At 39.5% G+C, this 20452-nt stretch overlaps 1 protein-coding gene across 1 annotated transcript; it reads right to left on the bottom strand.

The window, feature by feature from the left end:
* Nucleotides 1-2370: 2370 nt before the first annotated feature.
* Nucleotides 2371-18515, bottom strand: LOC115903090 (gamma-aminobutyric acid receptor subunit gamma-3-like). Its single transcript, XM_030947289.1, has 3 exons — nucleotides 18321-18515; nucleotides 15025-15173; nucleotides 2371-2545 (listed from the first exon to the last, which is right to left on the bottom strand). The coding sequence occupies exons 1-3, from the start codon at nucleotides 18371-18373 to the stop codon at nucleotides 2412-2414; spliced, it is 336 nt and encodes a 111-aa protein (XP_030803149.1). The 5' UTR covers nucleotides 18374-18515; the 3' UTR covers nucleotides 2371-2411.
* Nucleotides 18516-20452: the final 1937 nt, after the last annotated feature.

Below are 20452 nucleotides of genomic sequence, written 5' to 3'. Positions count from 1 at the left end.
TTTCTTCCAGTAGATGAAATAATGGCTACTGAATACTGTAGCCAAACAGTTGAAATAACACAAACTAGGGGACAAGAAACTTCTCAATCAGTTCTACCACTGCAGAGACAAGCCATCATAGAGCACAGTGGTTTGCAATTTTGTGAGGACTTGCCATCTTCACTGTAAATTTGAGACTGCACGATCATTACTACTCTCTTACGTATGTTTGGACAAACTCCAAAGTAACAGAGCAGAAATTGAGTTTTTGGACAAAATTTTGTTACATTTGAGTGCCAAATGTTAATTTCCTATATTGGTAATTAGGTTTGAGAACAGAAATGAAATTCAAAAATACTAAGGTAGTTCAGATTCAGTTTCAGTGGGATGTACTGTCCACAAGCACACCTGAAATAATGTCCATTTCTATTCAAAAGTTTAAATATAACTTTATGCAGTCTTGAGTCCTTAAACCTCAGATACCTAAATTTTGTATTTCATTATTTTATTCATCATTCTGCCCTTACACATTACACATATTTTTTCTTCAGCTGTAAGCAAGAAATATCTCAGTGTCATACACTCGTTAACCATCCTAACAAGACCATTTACTATAGAAGAAATATAATATGTGTTTTTAAAATGGATATTTTGGTGCAGATATCTATTTTGGGTATCTTGAACTCAAAAGGTATCTTGAACTCAAAGTTAATACATAAGTAAGTCTGTGCCACAATAATCTTCCAAAACCCACTGATTTCTTATATTACAATTTTTTTCCTTCTACCTGAAGTAGTTTTGATGAAATGCTTTCTTATTATTCCACATACATTTCCAGCACCCCAAAATTCTACTTACAAACTAATTCAGAGAGGCAAAGAGCAAAAACACATTGTCCCCATTGCTTTTGAACAAGAGTGCCCATTCCTAGAATAAATGCAAGCCAGAGGACCTTTCAATGAATTGTTCACCAGAGAAGTCATTATGATACGCTGTCAAGAATGGCACAAGAACAGATGAGAGACCCAATTGCAAGGGCAGAAAAAGAAGCTTTATTACAAAGGATTCTTCAGTTTATATAGACCGATACGATACATTCCACTTGATTGGCTAGGTAATAAAAAACATCATTCTCACACAACATCCTTGAGAAGAACGGGAAAACAAAGTGGAAAACACCACCTGCAAATTGTTTATACTAGCAAGTTATCACATTCCTACAACTCCCTAAAATTCTCAGAAGCCACTGTGAGAAACAATTGCCATTTCTCTCTCCCTGATCAGACTGGCATCCACAGTAGGCCATCAGAGAAGGGCAAGATAATTAGCTACTTATTAGTTCAAGAATGGAGCAGCTACTACCATTGCTTGACATTCAGTACTTCACATGAAATATCAATCAACACATTTCACACTTCATGAATATGACATCAAGATGTCCACAGCACATAATTTGTTTCTATGTTTACTTGTCAGATTTTCAACTACAAGGGTATATAGGAGTCTCTGACCACCTTGTATTTGATATGCTGCAATGATTTGCCTACTTTCATATTTATAGGCAAAACCAAAGAATAAGGCTGAACAGACACCTTTTAAATTCAGGAGCTTTTCTTCCAAAAATACAAAAGATACATGCAATGCACTCATTAGATTCTTATAGGAACACTGTACACGGCAGCCTTTGAATGCCATTGTGAAAAGAGACATTGCTTTGAAGAGGTTATTTTAAAATCTTTAAGTACAGTAAGATATTAACAGGCCCTCCATTTCCAAGTTGTATTTAAAAAAAATCAACCTAATTTAAGAAGGGGAATAATATGATGAATCCAAACTCAAAAGTTGCACAAGCAGCCACAGCTACCCATAACCCCATAGCTACATAAACATTCAGCTTGCTTTCTAAATCTGAATATGTTGCTGCAGCATTGAGGAAAGACCTAGAGTTCAGACTGTAACAAGGGACCAACCATAGGTTTATTATTGCCACACAATCACATTCTCAGTTTCTCCTGCCTTTACACATGCAGTACATCTATGAATAACTTCTTCAAAATTATACTCTTACATTCAAGATTTTTGGTAACTCAGTGAAAGAAAAGCAACCACTGAAGAGATGATGAATTCCAAATAAATATGCTGTTATTATCTGATGACTTTCATTAACTCCACATTATTAAGCTGTATATTTGATTGCATCTTGAAACAACATCTCAAGAGTTTTCTTGAAAATTACTTAACTTCAAACTTTTTTTTTCCTAAGATGGCTATTTCATCCCTGAAAATCTACCAACATTTTTCAATAGACAACACAGAACATAATATTGCTTACACGTTTGTTCTCTTGATGAGACATAAAAACCAGAATTATAGCTGAAAACAGGAGTAAATCAGAATCAAACAACTTATCACTGTGGTATTTAGTGTCTTTTTCAAAAGTTAGTATTGATGCCAAGATCAGCAATCCAGATAAAAATCTTTGTAAGTAAGTCACTTACCATATTTATTGATGATACAGGACCAATGCTGTTAACATAAATGTCAACATCAATAACTGTCGGTTTTACTGTGGAGAAAAAAAATTAATATTATTTTGCAGACAACGTAAATAATCACTTTAAATACTTTTTCCCCCAATAAGTACAAGTTCCTTTTTTCAGGTACAACTGCTGAGAAATATAGATAATGTATTTTTAGGAAAACATGGTTCTATTCCTCCTACCCAACAAAAATAATTGCCATAAATTAAAACCTGTACCACTTCATCATCATGATTCCAATTTGTCAGCAGCAATTTGTTAAGAAACTTTCAGTGCTAGGCATGATAGCTCAAAGTAAAGCTCAAACCTAAGATGCCTGACATGAAAGTAGAAATAATGTAGCATATTACTTTTTCCCTTTACCTCAACATTCAGGTTCTTTAGCCTGTTTGTTCCAGATCAAAAAAATCTTTCCAGATTACTGCATCGCATCAGCCCTGAAATCATCCTAACTTTGAGTAAAATCTCTATGAAATCTGATTAGCTAAACCTAAGCAACTCTTCTTTCAATTCAGATTCATTCCCTTCAGACCACATTGCCTTTGCACTCTTTCATTCAGAGCCTTTTGAATTTGATTTGGTTTAGCCAATGCACATTTCCCATCAGATCTTCCTGAAGTTTTCAGACTTCAAGGACTTTATAAGCCAAGACAAGCTCTGTATTCCTTTCTTTTGCTGAGGCCACTAGGATTTCTCTTTCTTTCAGCATCTTTGGTGTCAGTGTAGCTGCTGGACATTACTGAGCTCTTATTGGTGACATAATCTAACTCTCAAATAATGCCACTCTTACACCGAAAGAAGCATTGGGTTTTTTTTTTACTTGTACTGCCATTATTGTAGTCCCACCGGCTGGAAGAAAACATTAAGCTCTAAACTGAAATCTAAATTAGTGGTTTCCTTTCTCCAGAGTTAGCTGACTCAAAACTAAGTATAAAGAATAAATGCTGTTTTAACCTGCATAGTGAGAATTGATGCAAACTTGCCCCTAGTAAGCCAGCAGTTTCTGTTGGACATCTTTTTTTTCCCATAGAAGTACCTTCTCCTCTACATTATTTTCAAAAATCTCCAGAGAGTATTCAAACCACTGAAGTTTGGGAACTATGTTGGACTTGGACTTTTTTCACTAACCCCCAAGCCTCCTACAATGAGGAAGTGCTGGCGTATCAGCCACGCAAAATTCAGAAAGCTTTCCTCTAGGAAGCTACTGAGCAGAGAAGTGAGGAACAGCTAAATACCAAGGTTCTGATGGAAGCTTATCTCTGGTAACAATCAATCAATTGGTCTAAAGCCATCTGATAGACAGACAGGAATCTTCACATGTAAAGATGAATATTTTTTGCGTGCATCCCCCAAACTTCAGACTATCAAAGAGGTGTCAAGTAGTTTTAAAGTACTTGGAAATTTAGATGGTTATGAAAAAAAGAATTTGCATGCTGGCCTGTCCTGTAAGACTTTGGTATGTACATATCATTAGGAAGGCTATATCTCCTGTCGCAAAACACAGACACTAAACTGGGTATAAATAGTGGTTAAAGACAATAACCATTCTCTCTAATTTATTTTTACAATTACAATTAAGTAACACATACTTCTTGACTGTGTATGGTCAGAACATCCAGGATTATTTAAGGTCATGGTTTCAAAGTGTCTGAAGTACTGGCTGAGGAACTCAGATCTCCCCTTCAGCAAAAGAAAATGTGAATTCAGCTGAACAAGCTCAGCTGATTAAAGGAATTCTAATTGTACCCAGCTAATAACTAAATAGGAGTCTAGCAGCTTCTGGTAATGAGTTGCCTCAAAATGCAGTAATAAATGTCATTACACAGGAATTGGTAACAGCAAGAAACTACAGCTAGCTCTTCCACCAGAACAGCATTCATGGAATAAAGAGCTCTAAGCTTTATAGGGTTTATGCACATGTCTACCTGGAAGTTCAAAGCTAAGGAGTTCTGGTGAACATTAATGGCACTAGACTTAAGGATGTAGACTGGCATGCAACTGAATCTTGGCAGGATCAGGAACGAAATTCAGGATCAGAACACAGTGCTTGAAATCTGGTTTTTTAACCTGTTTAATCACTGCAGTTAAGTATATAAATAGAATATGAGGTGATAATTTTTCCTGAATGTACTGGACCAAATTCTCTTATGTTGCAAAAAAAAAAAAAAAAAATATTAAGCACTGTGTATTAATGCTAAAGAGAATTTGATCTTACTCACAGTAAAGGTCTAACCTTGAAACAGAACACTAAACAAGGGTGACTTCTTCTATCAGACATTTCCAGTGAAATTCAAATTGAAAATAAACAATAAAAAATTACAGGTAAGCTATTATATCTGTTCAATTTTTTTTTTTAATTGAAAGTTAATTTGAATTTTTTTTCATTTTCCTTGGCAGGGGTAAAAAATACAATTGCAATTTGATTGTATGATAAATGTTTGTTCAGGTTTTAAAAGAAAAGACAGAAGAGCATAGTTCTTGTTGCCTGTGGTCTTTCACAGATATAAACACATACAAACAAACAAGGGATTTTCAGGTATAAATTTTACATTCATTATCATAAGTTTTTAATTCAAATACCAACCAAAATGTAGCAACGTTTTAAGATTATTTCCTCCAAAATATATTATGAAAAAGGAAATAACTGAGTCTTAATGTTATCATGTCCTATGAGAAAGAACTCTCTCTACAATGCTCTTAAAAATAAAACTGAGTTTCATGGAAATATGAAATAGCTACACTATCAGGAAGGCTGGACCAGATGAGCCACTGTGCTCCCTTCCAACCACTCTGTGATTCTGTAATTTCAATGCCTGCTCAGTTTTTCTGTGTATTGCATTCATTTGTGAATGCTCAGTTCAGGAAGGAATTCAAGCCACACATGGAATTGTTGAGCTGCAGATGGAGATTTTTTTCTTGCACTAGAAGAGTGTTCACAGTGTTGTTGACAGAACAATGGAAGTGTTAATACCTCACTAAAAGCTGACAATAAGATTAAATACAGATACTCAGCTACAGTACTGTTTTGTTATTGGCCTAAACCCAAGACAGCCCTGAAGAGCTCTCAAAAATTTAGAAAAAATACTGGCAGAACCATGTGTATACAACATGCAAGAGAGCAATGAAAGGTTGTCAACAAACGTACCAGCCTCCTCAAAGTTCTCTGAAATGCTATTTAATATATGGCAGTAACTTTCCCTAAAAGACAGTGTAAGCACATCTCAGTAATTGCAGTGTTACACTGCTACTCAGTGCTACCTAAGGTAACCTAGCTGCTTATCACAGTCATTTAATCTTCAAATATGCTGGTTTTAATTGAGATGGGGATTTATAAAGCCAAACAAAATGTTTTTAAACAAAATTAAGGTAATCTGATCCAAATGCCCTGGCTTTGAGACAGACAGTGCTTATATTCCAGTCAGCTTAGTAACTATCACATTGCAAAGACACTACCAACAAGTAGAGCTTACAAACTTAAAAAAAACCTGACAGTTCAAAACACATCTAGGACAACTATAGGATTCTTCTGGTCCTGCATTGTGGATTTACACTGGTGGAAAAAACCAGAACCTGAGCTTGAATCTCATTAAAATCCATACAGACATTACAGTATGACATATGTGAGTTGATCATGTGCATAAAAAACCTCAACAGATAAATTAGGAGAATTTTAAAAGACTCTTTAGTAAACCAAAAGAGGGAATGTTGTACAATTTCATGTCATGTAGGGGAAAAATGCTGCAAAAAGTTCCTGTCATTTTATTAAGCTTATTTACTACTCTGAATTATCCTGTCCTTTTAAAATATCTCTTAATTTTTGATAGATCTCCACTATTCAGAACTGATGCTTATTTCATGAATGAAACTACTTTTCTTCCTACAGAAAGCTTCCTCCACATTTGAAGTCTGTCCAAATAGCACTAATGTTCCTGCATAAATCATAAATATTTAGAAATATTTTTAGAATTTTAATATTGAGAAATATTTTTTACAAGTTCAATTAAATGGAGTATGTCTTACTGAGTTGTCATAAATTTTAAAATAAAATTATTTTTTGTTGAGAGTTAACCTTTCTTACAATGTTCAACCAACACCCAGGTTTATTCTGGTTTTACCCAACACATCAGTGACAAAAAATTTTGTACATTAAAAAATGTAAATACACATTTATAGAAGCAAAGCAACAAGAACCAGATTTTTAGAAGGCACATAACTACATAAAAATCACAGTATGATCTCTGTTCAAGAACTACAGGGCCACTTGAGTTCTGCCCAAATTTCACAAGACTTCTGAACGCAAATGACTAACGAGATTGGCTCTGCAGTAATGAGATATTTTTTTATATTGCTCTATAATGATATTTTACATTCTCTCATTACCACATAAATTGCTATTTTTAAATTAGGACAAAGCTGTAATAAATCATTACACAGTTATTGGTAACTGTAACAGTAGTGATTATAGTGTTAATTTTTACTTTGCATTAGTGATGATGACTATTCCAATTTTCCTACATTACCTTATAGGCAACATCTATTTGCCTAGCTGTTCCTATAAAACGAACTGCTATGCCAACAAGTCACTTCTCAAGACTAAATACTGTCAGCTAACACATCTCCATTTTACAACAAATCACCACATTTGAAGAAAAACCTGGTACCAGGAAGTGTTAAGCCACCATCACTGGAGGTATCTAAAAGATGAGTGGATGTGGCACTTAAGGACATGGTCTAGGGTTGGATTTGGCAGTGTTAGGTTAAGGGTTGGACTCAAATAAGAATCTTTTCCAACCTAAATTATTCAGTGATTCTATTCTACAATGCTACGAATCTATCAGTGAGGAAAATTAAAAATCCTCATTCTTCCTGCATGGAAGAGAATGGGCTTGAAAACAGATGTCAAAGTCCTCCACTTGCTACAGACAAAGAAACTGACAGAAATGACACCCATATGTTTTAGGTTCAAACTACCAAAACGGAACTGCAAATAAAAATAAAAAAAAAAAAAAGAAAGTTTGGATTAAAGCAATACCAGGATGAGAGCACAGTCCTCTGAAAACAGTATTTTTTTACATGCTAGGTTTGGTTGTCATTTTGTCCAGGAGTGTGAATGACAGTGTGCACATAAACGGACTCCCTCAATTAACTACAAATCACTTTTATTCTTCATTTCCCACCATAACTATCAATCAACCTTCAGCACTTTCATCCTTCATTTACCATTCCCTAATGCACAAGCTGTAATTTTTCAAGTATTATGTTGTGGAATGAAAACTGTAGATCTTAATGGTTAGGCTTGTTTTTCAATCAATCCCTACAGTTTTAATTTTAGTTTTACTTATAATCATCAGAGAGGAGAATTCTGGTGTGATATCCTAAGACTGAACAATAACAGAATTTGTTCCTGCAAAGTCTAGCAAGGTAGCAACCAGGGTCTGGATGAGCAATAACAGCCATGAGAAAACTATACAAATGTAAAAAGGAGCAACAATATTTAAAATAATATGTGCACAAGATAATATGTCACTGTTTAAAGATGATAGAACAATTAGTTTGTGCCACTAACACTGAATATCCTTGCAGTTTACAAATACATTCGAAGAAACCTCTTTAATGACAGCATAGTCTAGGTAATCAGAGAGGGAAGGGCTAAGAAGAAAAGAATTTTCTCATGTAAAAACTTTCCCTGACTCTTACCTAACTTTCAATTCATGGCATCCAGAAAGTTTGTACGCTATACTCCCATGATTCCCTCAGATTAAAAAACATGATAGTGAAGCTATAGAAAAGAAGAGAGAGTAAGAGCTAGCATCTTCTACATTTAGTTTTGTGTGTGACAGTTAAGACTAAGAGTGAGGCAAACATTAACTGTCAACCAAACTTTCCTACCTACAATGCTATTCAAGAAAAATATTCCATCTGTGTATGCATCAATCCATTTCAGCAAATAGTCACTGTCAGGAAATAAAACACTAAATAGAAGTCATCTGTGTAAAATAATTATTCACATTCACAAAGATAAGGCTGTATTTTAAGGGAGCTTGCTGTTTAGTAATTTGGTAAAACACAAAAGTAGTACTTTTTTACAACCTCAGAGATTACACACAAGACATAAGCATTGCAAAGATACAAGTGGCTTCTTAGAAATGAGAGAAGGAGCATTTTATATAGACAAAAAACTGCATTAGCAGGGGTAAATTATTGGCAGCAAATTATGGGGTAAATTCAGAAAAAATAATATTTTAGTATTCAGAGTTTGAATACTAAAATATTTCTATATAGTGAAGTACAGTAAGCTTGAAATTAAAGTGTTGCTTTCCAGCATTTGATTTAAATCAGGTGATCTAAAAAACAATATTAACTGGGGATCTTTGGAGAGTTTTAAGCACAAACATTGACTTGTAGGGCTTCAGGCTCAATGCATTGGACTAAAATTTCTCTACTTACAATTTCAGCATGGCACATTAAAATTTTACCTGAGAAAAGGATGAATAAAAAGTAGGATGTTTCCCCTGAGGGTTGAAAAGCTGTGAACCAAAGCAGGTCAGAAAGCCAAGGTAAAAATTTCCCTGTACTCAGTCCATGGTTAAGCGATCAGAAAAGCAGAATTCAGGCATGAAGAAAGCTCACTGTCAAGATCCAGTCCTAATCAGAGTTGTTCCCATGCAGGATTTTGAAAGAGCCTATGTTTAATGCACTGGACCAGCATCAAACTAAGATTATTTGTTTATGTTATCTTTCAAAACTCAAACATGTATCACAAAAGCCTGAAATGGGTATTTGGAGTGTTTTATAGAGTAGCTTACCCCTAATTTGCTAACTTTGCTATTGATATTCTAGAAATGTTCATGGCCAACACTGCAAAAGAAAGCATCAGTTCCTGAAAATGGTAGAGAATTACAACTCCAGCAGTATCAGAAGAAATCCCTTATATCATCCCACCCAGAACAGAGATCATTCTCATCTTCATTTAACAGTAATCCTTTCCTCAGGAACATTCCTCTTCTTGAGGATTTCTAGTTAGATGGCTAAATCAGAACAAAAGTCTCTGAAAGGAAGACAATCCACTTCTACCCCACTAAAAAAGAACAAAAAGAGAAGTATCAGAGAGAACAATCAATGCATTCCTCACTATATTCAGCCCTGTTTCCTACTAGGTCTTAGCCACAGCACTCTGTGTCCTCAACAACAGGTTATTCAAGTTTATTCTTCCATATAGATCTAAAATAGACTAAACTCTACAATCTTCTGCAGTGCCCAGTACTACAGAAGTTGGATCCAGGACTCTGGCTTTCCCCTCCTGAGTGCTGCCATAATACAAACAGAATTTACCCCATCTCTCCTTCCCATGCGCTCTACCTTTACACACAAGTTGGCTTTCCAGGTACAACTCTCTATGATCAATCCTGAAGCAATGAATGTCTCTCTCACTACTTTATAAGATGCCTAACATTGTATTGTAGGCCAGCACCAAAAAGGACTTACAGCAGAAAATAGTAATTTGACCTTGCATGACACTTCACAGCTTTCTCTGCACTATGATCTGGAAAATATTTTGATCTGTCAGGCAATATGCAGCACTCTGTCACCACATATGGGGAAACCTAGCTGGAGCTCATTTAAAGAGCATCAGGTGTGGCAATCAGCAGCTAGCAAAAATAACCTGACAGCCTCTGTGGTAATCGCCTGTGGCGCTCTTCAGGGTTCATTTCTGTGCAACATGGGAAGAAAGCAGGTCAGACAGGACAAAGATTGTGATACTGCTTCAGAACTCAAGATTTTCAATAAGATTGTGCCTGGAAAAGGACATGTTCTTTAAAAACCAACAGAGTTGTTTCCTCTCAACCAACAGATTTCTCCTTGCACACACTGAGAAACTGGTTAAATTAGTTGCAAAGAAAACTTTTAACTGCTTTAAAAGAGGACTGCTGCTAATGCTCCCAAACAGCGAAGCACATCAGACAGAGCTCAGTCTTCTGTGTTTGCTGATTCAAATGAGCCCATCTATTTGTACCAGCTCTGCTTGTACAAACCTACTCGGGGTAGTGAGAGCTGCACAGCAGTATCTGAGACTGCTCTCATCTTCAGAAATACGGCTAATGGTTATAAAGATACTGGAGGAGTAAAGAAAACCAGCATGACTCTCAAGACAGCTAGAACTGGAGGAGGCATATTCACTTCATATTCCAAAGTGAATTTATTTGGGCTTATAAATAAAAAATAAATACAGATGACTGCCAGAGGCTGCAAAGATCAAATACTTTTAGAGGATCCAAGAGGAAACCAGGAAAGAAGGAAGGAAGGAGAGAAGGAAGGAAGGAAGGAAGGAAGGGGAGGGAGGGAGGGAGGGAGGGGAGGGATTAAAAGCAAAATTGGTGTTTGTTGAAAATGTCTCAGAACACAGATTGGTAAAGTTTTCTTCAACATACGCAATTCAGAGGCTTCCCTAATGTAAGGATACATCTTAGAAAGAGAAGATGTAAACATGAAATACAAATTGCCTTTACTACTCTGCTATTCAAAGACTAATCCAGGGTGAGACATTTTCCCTCCCACTACTAATGGCACATTTCAGAAGACTCCCACATACTAACTTTTCGATTGGTAACTTTCACAATTAAAGAAAAAGACTACATATTAGTTTCCACACATAAGCTCACTCAGGAAATGTGACTAGAAAACTTTCCACTTAGTTAAAAATTTTCTGTTTAAGGTAAATTATATTCCATATGAAGTTAAGCTTGAAACCATGTAGGGTTATGAAGGTAGCTGTTCTTTTCCATAACTTTGTTGTGGTCTAAGCTGTCCACAAAGGAAGGTGAGAGGGAAGATTTCATTAAAGTAAAATGACTTTGAAGGAAACTGTGATTTGCTTCATTGTTGGGTTTTCTTTTGTTTGTTTTTGTTTGTTTGTGTGGTGGGGTTTTTTTCTTGTAATTTAAATTTTAGGCCTGTCAATCAAAGGAAAAAAAAGATCAATTACAAAAATCTGGTTTATTTCTAGAATCTAAATTAAACTGAAATATTTTCAGCTCTAATTATCATCATTCTGTTCTGTGCCCTGTTGGTTTGCCTAATATTTCTCTTTCATTTTATTAATAAAGAGGAAGTAAAATTTCAGGGCCAGAACCTGGTCCTACTAAATTTCAGGATTTGTATCAATGTGACATGGGAGGAAAAAAGTACACTTGCAGAGTAGCAAGTCTTACCGCACCTGCACCGTAGAAAGTGACGCATATTCATTAAACAGGTCTTTTCTTCAAAGCACTTTGAAACAAAACACAGAATACCTGCCTATGGAAGAGATGTTAAGACCTTCATAGTTCGGAATTAGGTAGTTTTTTTCTAGGATTGGTGCCTTTCATACCATGCAAAAGACCTGAGTATCTCACATCTATAATTGTACCTGGTAAAAAAATAGATGAATAGATGCTTTACATCATAAAACACTTTTCTTTTTGATCTAATCAGTACACTGTTATTAGCTCTTCAGTATAAAGTGCTTTCTTCCTTTTTTTTTTCCAGTTCAAAAAGGCCTATATTTTTTGTGGTATAATAGAAACTTTCCAGATACCACCAGTAAAATAAAAACCCTCAAAAGCCATGATATTCATGGAGACAAGAAATCTGCCAAATGTGTGGCCACAGGGGATGCAGTCAGGCATTCCCCTGCTGGTAGAACACTGCTTTGTTTCCAAAGATCAAAGGAAATCTCCTTTGAGCGAGACAGGTCCTGTTAAGATAACACTTTGCTAATATCCTTCACAGGTTAGCTGTTTTGCCTAATATCTAGTTTGTTCAATCCACTCATTAAAAATCCTGGCTTGGAACCTTGCAGGTGATGCCTGAAATGCTGAGTGTAGTTTATGCCTATGATCTGAGCAACAGTCACTTCTGTAGAAGCTGAGGCCAAGTATAGGCCAGGATGAGGAAAAAAAAAAAAGTCCTAGTCTTGCATGCAAGCAGTGACCCACACACTCTTCACAGTGGTTTAAATGTGCTTGGGTGACAGAAGGAAAGAGGGTAGCTAAGTGTTCACAGTGCCCTCACTGATGGCTGTACTGCTGGCCTGGAGGAGATGAGATTGCTGACAATGCCAGTGCCCATAGCACAGCAAAAGGGAACTCAGAATATGCCTGTAACCAGGCAGGATTCTATTTTGAGCTAGCCAAAATATCAGTTGCCCTGAGAAGAATGAAAACCACAGAGAAGTCACTGCCTGTGCCAGCATGCACTTTGATATATTTTATTCACCACAGTCTTCTCCTTCTCTCCTTCTCCTTTTTTGGCTGCAGAAGTGTCTTCCCAAGCGATCTGAAATTGGCAATCCTACCTTTAGAAAGTGCAAAGTATTTCCTAAGCCCTTATGACTGCATTCAGAACAAAGATCATTTCCTCAGGATGATAGCTAAAGCTACACACTGTTTAGAAATAGTGGATTTGCAATAAAGGATTGAAAAACTGAGTGAAGAGCAGTGCAACATGAAATGGTGAGTATCCCTGTCCTGTGGGTCAGGCAATTTACTTCCCAGCAGTACTATGCTAATGTAAAGGCCCTAGTGAGTAGGTGACTGTATACGAGTCCTGGATTTAACCCTCAGTATTGGCTGAACAACTTCTTGAATCTGAGAATCACTTCTCGCTTCTTCTACTGGTTCACTCCATGCTTCCTCTAATTTCCAAAACATGCATTTTCTTATTGTATGGTCTATGTTACCTGGCACACTACCTTTTCTTCCTGGTGCTCTAGCTGGTATGTATTATGCTTTAAAGTATTTGTATTAATACTGAGATCTTCAGGGCAGCAAGACAATTCTGTTGCTAGGACATGTCAGCCACCTTGTTAGGAGGATAACCGGCTCCCAGATGGAAAGGAAGATGTGCTTGTGTGTGAGGCAGGAGCCAGCAATTCGGGGAAGTTATCTGTAACGCCTGATTCTCTAGCATTCCCCTTGTGTTCTCCTTGCCAAATGCGACAGCTCCACAACTTCAAAAGGGCAATGTTATTTATCTGCATCAAAGGTAGGAGAGGTGCAAAGAGGGACCAGGGGAGGAAGCACAGATGAACTGACTTCTGTAGCATTTGAACAACACTCCGCACAGGTTCTGTAATAGCCAGATTGCTATCAAAGACAAAAAATGGCCTAGGACCAAGATACTTGATAGAAACAGATGTAGTTGAGAACTATAAAATCTGTTTGATATATGAAGAGCTGTGTAATTTGACTCCTTTCTCTAAAACAGGATTTACAAAATGTTGTGGAGACACAAAAGAAATTATTTTGGTAACAATGACTTCCCAGTGCTGTAAGATATGTCTGACCTCTGCTCATTTATGGTAACTGATATGGGGACTTTGAGTGATTACTTTGCCCCACATAAGCATAATGTAATTCACTCTGCCTTAAGTCAGTGATCTGAGGACACAGTGTACAAAATAAATAAAAAAATTTGTCAGAGACTGTCTTCCAGATGTTGATATGGGTGGGAAAGTGTGTTAAAGCATCTCTCCATCAGATATTAACGATAGCTAAATCCAGCATGACAAACTAAGTAGACAGAGACAAATGTCCCTTCGGGATAAAAACACACACACGTATCAAATATGATCTTTGTAAATACTATGGAAAATCAAAGTAATAGCTATAAAAAAGAACTAAACAGATCCTCTTTTTAATACCACAGGATAGTCTTTGTTTTTCTGCAACTGTTGCATTATTGCGTAGCTATGAAACACTCATAATTGTAATGATGAATACATATAGATGGCTTTTAAAAAACCCAACAAACAAAAAACCACCCCATCAAAAAAAAAACCCAAACAAAAAAACCAAACAAAAAAACCCACAACTAGTTTGAAACCTCATTATACAAGTTAAAACAATATAATAGCCCAAGATGGTTATATGCAGGTACCTACAGGCTCTTATTTAAATTTTATACTTATGTGTAGCAGCACTGACCATGAGACACTTTGACTCTGTAAGACTTCTTTTGGAGATGTCTGCTGGTTTGTGGAAGATCACCTCTGGAGTTGCCCTGTACACGGGCAAATCCCAGTGCCTTATTCTCTGCATTAAGGAACATAACTTTCAGGATCATATTTTGAAGAGAACAGGTGCGCATTCTTCTCTTGCTGTGTCCTACTTTATGTTTTAATATGCTGAGGTTTTGTTTGCTTCTCAGAGTGTGAGATTTTCAGCATGGACTGGATGACAAAAGAGGTGTGTTCCTCTGCCAAAGACGTGCTGAATACTTAGGGACTAGCCCTTCCATATCCTTACACAAACTCTGCACAAACCAACAAAATTTTAGGACCCCAAGCTACCATCAGATTTCCTTGTGAGAATTAGCATTTTTAAAATACTTACTTGGAAATCAACTTCAGCCAAAAAAACTTAATCTACCCTTCCCCAGATATTTGTGCACACTTCCAGAATATAGTAAAATATCTACTCTGCACCCAGACAAGCTTTTCCTCACTTGTGCAGAAAGAAGTACTTACTTCCAATATCTGGCCGCAGCTTTTTGTCATACTCTCTCAGCAGCTTGTTTAGTATGAGAGTCACATCTGTATCTTGGGTTTTTGGAGCTAAAACCCAACTTTGGTTAGTTGTTCCATCTTCATATTCATCGTCTTCAACCGTTCTAGAACTGCAAAACAAATGAAACAAACAGGTATTATTTTACATTACTAAAATAGGATGCAAGAGGATGCAACAGGATGCAACAGGTGCAACAGGATTTTCCCATTAACAATTGTTGAGTATCTGTGGATGGGTCATGATTGCAAATTGTTTAGAAATTGTCTTCTGGAAGTGTCTTCAAAAAGTTATACTCTAAAAGATAATACAGCTATCAGAGTAGTATTTTATATCCTGTATTTTAATGAACCTATTCTGACTAGTTTACAATATACTTTTACAAAGAGCGAACATCTGCAGTATTACTTTATTAATACATCAAGACAACTGATTCATCTCTTGCACAAAGCCTAATAAGAGTATTAAAAATTCAGATCTGTTAATGCTTCCTGATCATTTTATCCTATTAATAAATTATTATATTCTCAGTGCATTAATTTCAGAGTTTAATGTATTACAAGGCTTAGAATTAAGAGCTCATTCCTTGAATTTGAGATGGATTATCACAAGCACACAAACACATTGAATAAATTAATCTGAATTTCCCTGCAGCTTTAGTAACTTTTTTAAAAAACAGTACTACACCAAGAGTTGCAACTTTATTCATTTATAAGTGGATTATGTTTATTTTAAGGCTATATTAATGCAAATGTGATGAAACTACAGTTTGGCCAGAAATCACAACAAGAGCCATTTTCACACAAGACTAATTTCATTTGTGCAGCTTTTTGTGCACGGACTTTAAAATGTTGATTTGAAGATGATATCTTCATCAGATGTATCTTTTGGTACCTTAGAAACCAAATCTGTTTGATACCTCTCACTGGAGAAAATCTATGACAGACTGAGAAGAAGTTATTAGGAGAAAAGATAACCTCAGTGGTGGAACCTATGGAAGTAATCGTGTGTTCTTTCAACCTGCAATTGCCCAGGAGATATGATACAATTTTGCAACTTTTTTACATAAATGTTAATAATTATGTGAGGTGCAAAGCAGTGAAGAATGAGAGGAACAAGCCTTGTTTGTTCATGGGATGTGCTACACACATCTGTGCAACTTTCTTTCTCTCCCTCTCCTTTTCTCCATAATGACACCAGTGTATTTTAAAATACCTCAGATGTCCAGAAGACTTGATAAATGCTCTATGTGAACATAAAAAAACCTGATACAAATATAAAAATTTAATCACAGAGCATCATCGACCCTCACGTTGCTCAAAGACCACTATTTGAGAACATAATGAAACTTTAAACTGAAACTGCTTTACAGCCAATATGCCCCTAAAGATTAACCACGAATCACTTAACATGACCTCACAATTTGCAATTGCTGTAGGCACAATTTCTGTATAAAAATAATTTTTAAACCTAGACCCTGGAGATTTTCTGAAGAGAGCTCATATAACTGAGCTGTAAAAGTAGAGAAAACTTAGGACAAAATTTTGAATAGACAACCACTACTTTTCTGTTATTGGGCTGTATTTTTTAAAAACTTGAGGGTTTTTTTTCTTTTTCTAATTCACCCAATGAGCACTGAAAAAATCAAGAGGATTTTGGGAGATTTTTTTTTTCCATCAGATTCATGATAAGCCCTGTGTTTTAATACTGCTGTTACAGAACCATTCTCAAAGGAGGCATCATCTGCAAACATACGTGGTTGATATTTGCGAACTAAAGCTCTGCAGTGGTGCTGTTTTGCTGATAGCAAAGAAGGACAAATCATATTTCTTTTTCTGCTGCAGCCACCACAACTTTACCACAGGCACTCAGACTGCACCTGGAAATGTGAACTGAGTTCAAGCAGTATCATGATTCCTATTTCAGGGAGATGCTGCCTTAAAACAAGTCACTAACAAGAGTCCAGCAAAGCACTGTCAGACCTTTTAGATCTCCTCACTCGAGCAGCTTCTTTCCTGGAAAGTACCTCCAAACCATTTAAATCCCTACCTATCTTCTAGATTAAGATTGGAGGTGGAAGAGGTTTCACAGTGGATCAGACTAATACACTAGATGCATATTTTTCAAGCTTTTTTTGCTTTCTTCCTTAAGAAGTTATTATTTCCCTTCCATTGCTTGTCTCTACATAGTTAAGGCAATAGTGCTCCTTCAAGGCACTTGAGGTTGCATTTTTCTTTTGTAACCCTACAGGTGACTGGCAATTCCTCTCATATCCCTATTTTCCAGAGAAATAACTACAGGGCAATGACAAGCCAGTCTCAAACTAGGAAGGAAGAAAGGCTACATGCCTTTCCCCAACTCTTCATCAGTTTTGATTCTGTAAGGAGACAGAGAAGAGACTATGCATAAACTGCAGGGGAGGAAGCCTAGAAAACTCTGAGAGGTTGTCAGAAAGGGTTTCTTTCCTGCAATAGGTGTGTCCCACACTTGCTGTGGAGGCTGGCATGAAGCATCCTCTAGTTCCTGAGGGGATTTAGGAGATAGACACCACTCAGGTGTGGGGCAGGCCGCCAAGGAGGACAGGGAAAGGCCTTTGAGCATGCCTGTAGCCTGGTTTGTGGTGGTTCCTACAGGGGGGAGCGGAGCTGACCCTCTGCCTGGGTTATTCGTGAGGTGTACGACAGCCCCGGACAACCAAAAAGACCGAAGTCCGAGAGGTCAGGGCTGACGCTGCCGGCTGTGCCCCTCTGGCCTCTAAGAGTGGATACCCGACCCCCTTCCCGGCGCTGAGGAGGGGACCAGGGGATCACGCACCCCGCGGCTCGTCCCTCACGCCGACCCCGCCCGCGGATCCCCCGGGGGTGGCGTGCAGGGCAGCCGGGGCCACGAGGGGAGCCCGGGCAGCTCCAGCCGCCGTCCCACCGGGTGCCGGCAGCCGCCCGAGGGGGAAACTTTCTGCCGGGCCGGCTCAGGACAGGGCCCCCGCGGGCGACCTCCGGCTCCACGCAGGGCCGGGAAGGGACGGCGGCGGTGCCACCGCCCCGGGAGCACCCGGAGCCTGGCGGGTCCCGGGATGGGAGCGGGATAAGCCGTGTTTGGGAACAGAGCCCCGGCACGACGCGGAAGAAGGTGGGGAGAGCCCACTGTTCTTCCTGGGTGCCGAATATTGTGCAAACTCCGGCAAATGGGACTTCAGCCCTCCAGCCCCGGTGCAGAGAGGAGAGGGGCTGGACGGGAGGCGAGGGGAGCGCAGACTTACCAAGCGTGGAACACTGAGAGGAGGAAGAAAACCGGCAGGAGCTTAGCGGACATGGTCCGGACAGCGCTGGCCAGGTGAGAGGTGCGGCAGGATGAAGGAAACGTTGCAGAAGGTTCACATGGAAGGGAGAATGAGGCAGTGAGGTAAAGGTCTGAGCCTGTCCTCCTCTGTATTCTCAGCTTAATACCCTGAAGAAAACACTCTTTTCCACAACGCTCCGAGAAGGGAGGGGGGAGGCGAGAGGAAAAAAAAAAAAAAAAAAAAAAAAACAGGAGAAGTGGAACGAGGGGGAAATCCCCAGCGGAGAGGCCAGGTATAAATCAGGCTCCGCGGGCTGACAGGTGTTCAGCGGGCGCGGAGCTGCGGCGCGTCCCCTTAGCCGGCAGCCAGTAGCCGAGAGCAGCGGCGCGGCCTCTCCCGCTGCCCGGGCTGGCGCCGGCCGTGCCCCCCGGGCGGTGCACAGCGCCGAGCAGCCCGGGCCCCGCCGGGCCGCGGGAGCCGCGGGGCGGGCCGGGCCGGGCCGGGCCGGGAGGGGGCGGGCCGGGGCGGGGGGAAGGGGCGCACCTTGCCCCCCCCCGCGGAGCGCCTCCCCGCAACCAGCCCCGCAGCGCGGCACCGGAGCGCTGCCGGGGACCGCCCCGCATCGGAGAGCACCTCGTCCCCGCTCCCTGCCCAACAGGTTCCCGCCTCGCCGGCAACTGGAGAAGCCGGGAAGTGAACCCTGCCCCCGCCCCAGCGGGCGCACACACACGCACACAAGAGAGGGGGAGCAGCGAACCCGGCAGCCGCAGTCACTCGGCAGCCGGGAGTTCTCCCCGACATCATCAGCCCGATGCCCCGGACAGGGTGGCCGGTGGAAGGATCCCCGTGATGTTTTACGGGATCCCCTCACGCCCAAACCCCACAATTACTTGCCGAAAGCCCCCCCCCAGCGCCCGGGGCTGGAGGTGCTCTCTTCACAAGGAGGGAGAGGGGTCGGGTGCTGGTCTCGGGGTGATCGGAGCGAGGGCATCCCGATGTACACACAGGCGCAGATCCGTGTAATCGGTGCGGCTGCTTGCACGGACAGATAGACAAACGCAAGGCAGTGTGTTTCGGTATGCCTCTCTGTCTCGGTGGATGCATGCAGAAGTTTGCATGCACTGTACGAATGCATGGATGCAGATGCATATGCACAAGGTATGCCGGAAAAATGTATACACGGAGAACAGAAGAGGTCTATACGATCCTGTAGACCAGGTTACATGGACTTATGTGTACATTGTGAACTTCGCTGTAAATTAGGTTTTTCTGCTGTGGGAACTCGTAAATGAGAAAACAGTCAAGTGCATTCAGGGCAAAAATAGTTAGGGTTTGGACAACTTTTGTCTTTCTACTCCGCTAGGAACAGCACAGTGATTTTTAGCGACTTCAGTTCTCTTCAGGTGTATGGAGCTTTGCACCAGGCATCAGGGTAATTGGAATATTCCCCTTTGTTTTCAGAATGAGGAGTCACAAAATATCACTTACGTAATGCTAATTTAAAAACAAAAAACTGCCAGAGGTACAGCGAGTCACCACTTTCCTGAGATCCGAAATCTCAGGAGTACAAATCTGTTTCCTTCTCCCTTAGACATAACTTCCATGTCCTGGGGGAGTCGTTTTTAATTGTTTAATTAAAAACAAAATCTGCTGGAAGATGCAATCTTGCTTTTAGAATAACTCCTACATGACGCCTAGAAGAGCTGGCTATAGGAGTTCTGTTCCCGAAGTTAATTTTTGAAGGAACGACACAGCTTAAGGAAAATCTGTCGTGAGTCAGGCAATTAACGAACTCTTAGTAATTCACTTTAGGGGTTTTCTTTCAACCTTTCGGGTTTTGTTGGGTTTTTTTATTTCCAACCTGAACGCCTCTTCACTAGATTATACAGCAGTTCTTTCGTGTTTACTTTGTCTAATTGGAGTTACCGTGAATTGCTAATAATAATTTGTTACAAAGCTTGTGCTCTTTTCGGTCACCAGCAGAGAAATGCGGGTGGAAGCCAGGCCGCCTGCTGCCCTGAGAAAATGAGGGAGGGAACGGACGGCGAATGCTCGGGGATTGCCTGGATTTCACCAGGAATAGCTATGCTGACGGTCGGGCAGCACGCCGA

This window comes from Camarhynchus parvulus, chromosome 1 (genome assembly GCF_901933205.1).
Source record: "Camarhynchus parvulus chromosome 1, STF_HiC, whole genome shotgun sequence".
Lineage (NCBI taxonomy): Eukaryota > Metazoa > Chordata > Aves > Passeriformes > Thraupidae > Camarhynchus > Camarhynchus parvulus.
This window is presented reverse-complemented; position numbering and strand designations above follow the sequence as displayed.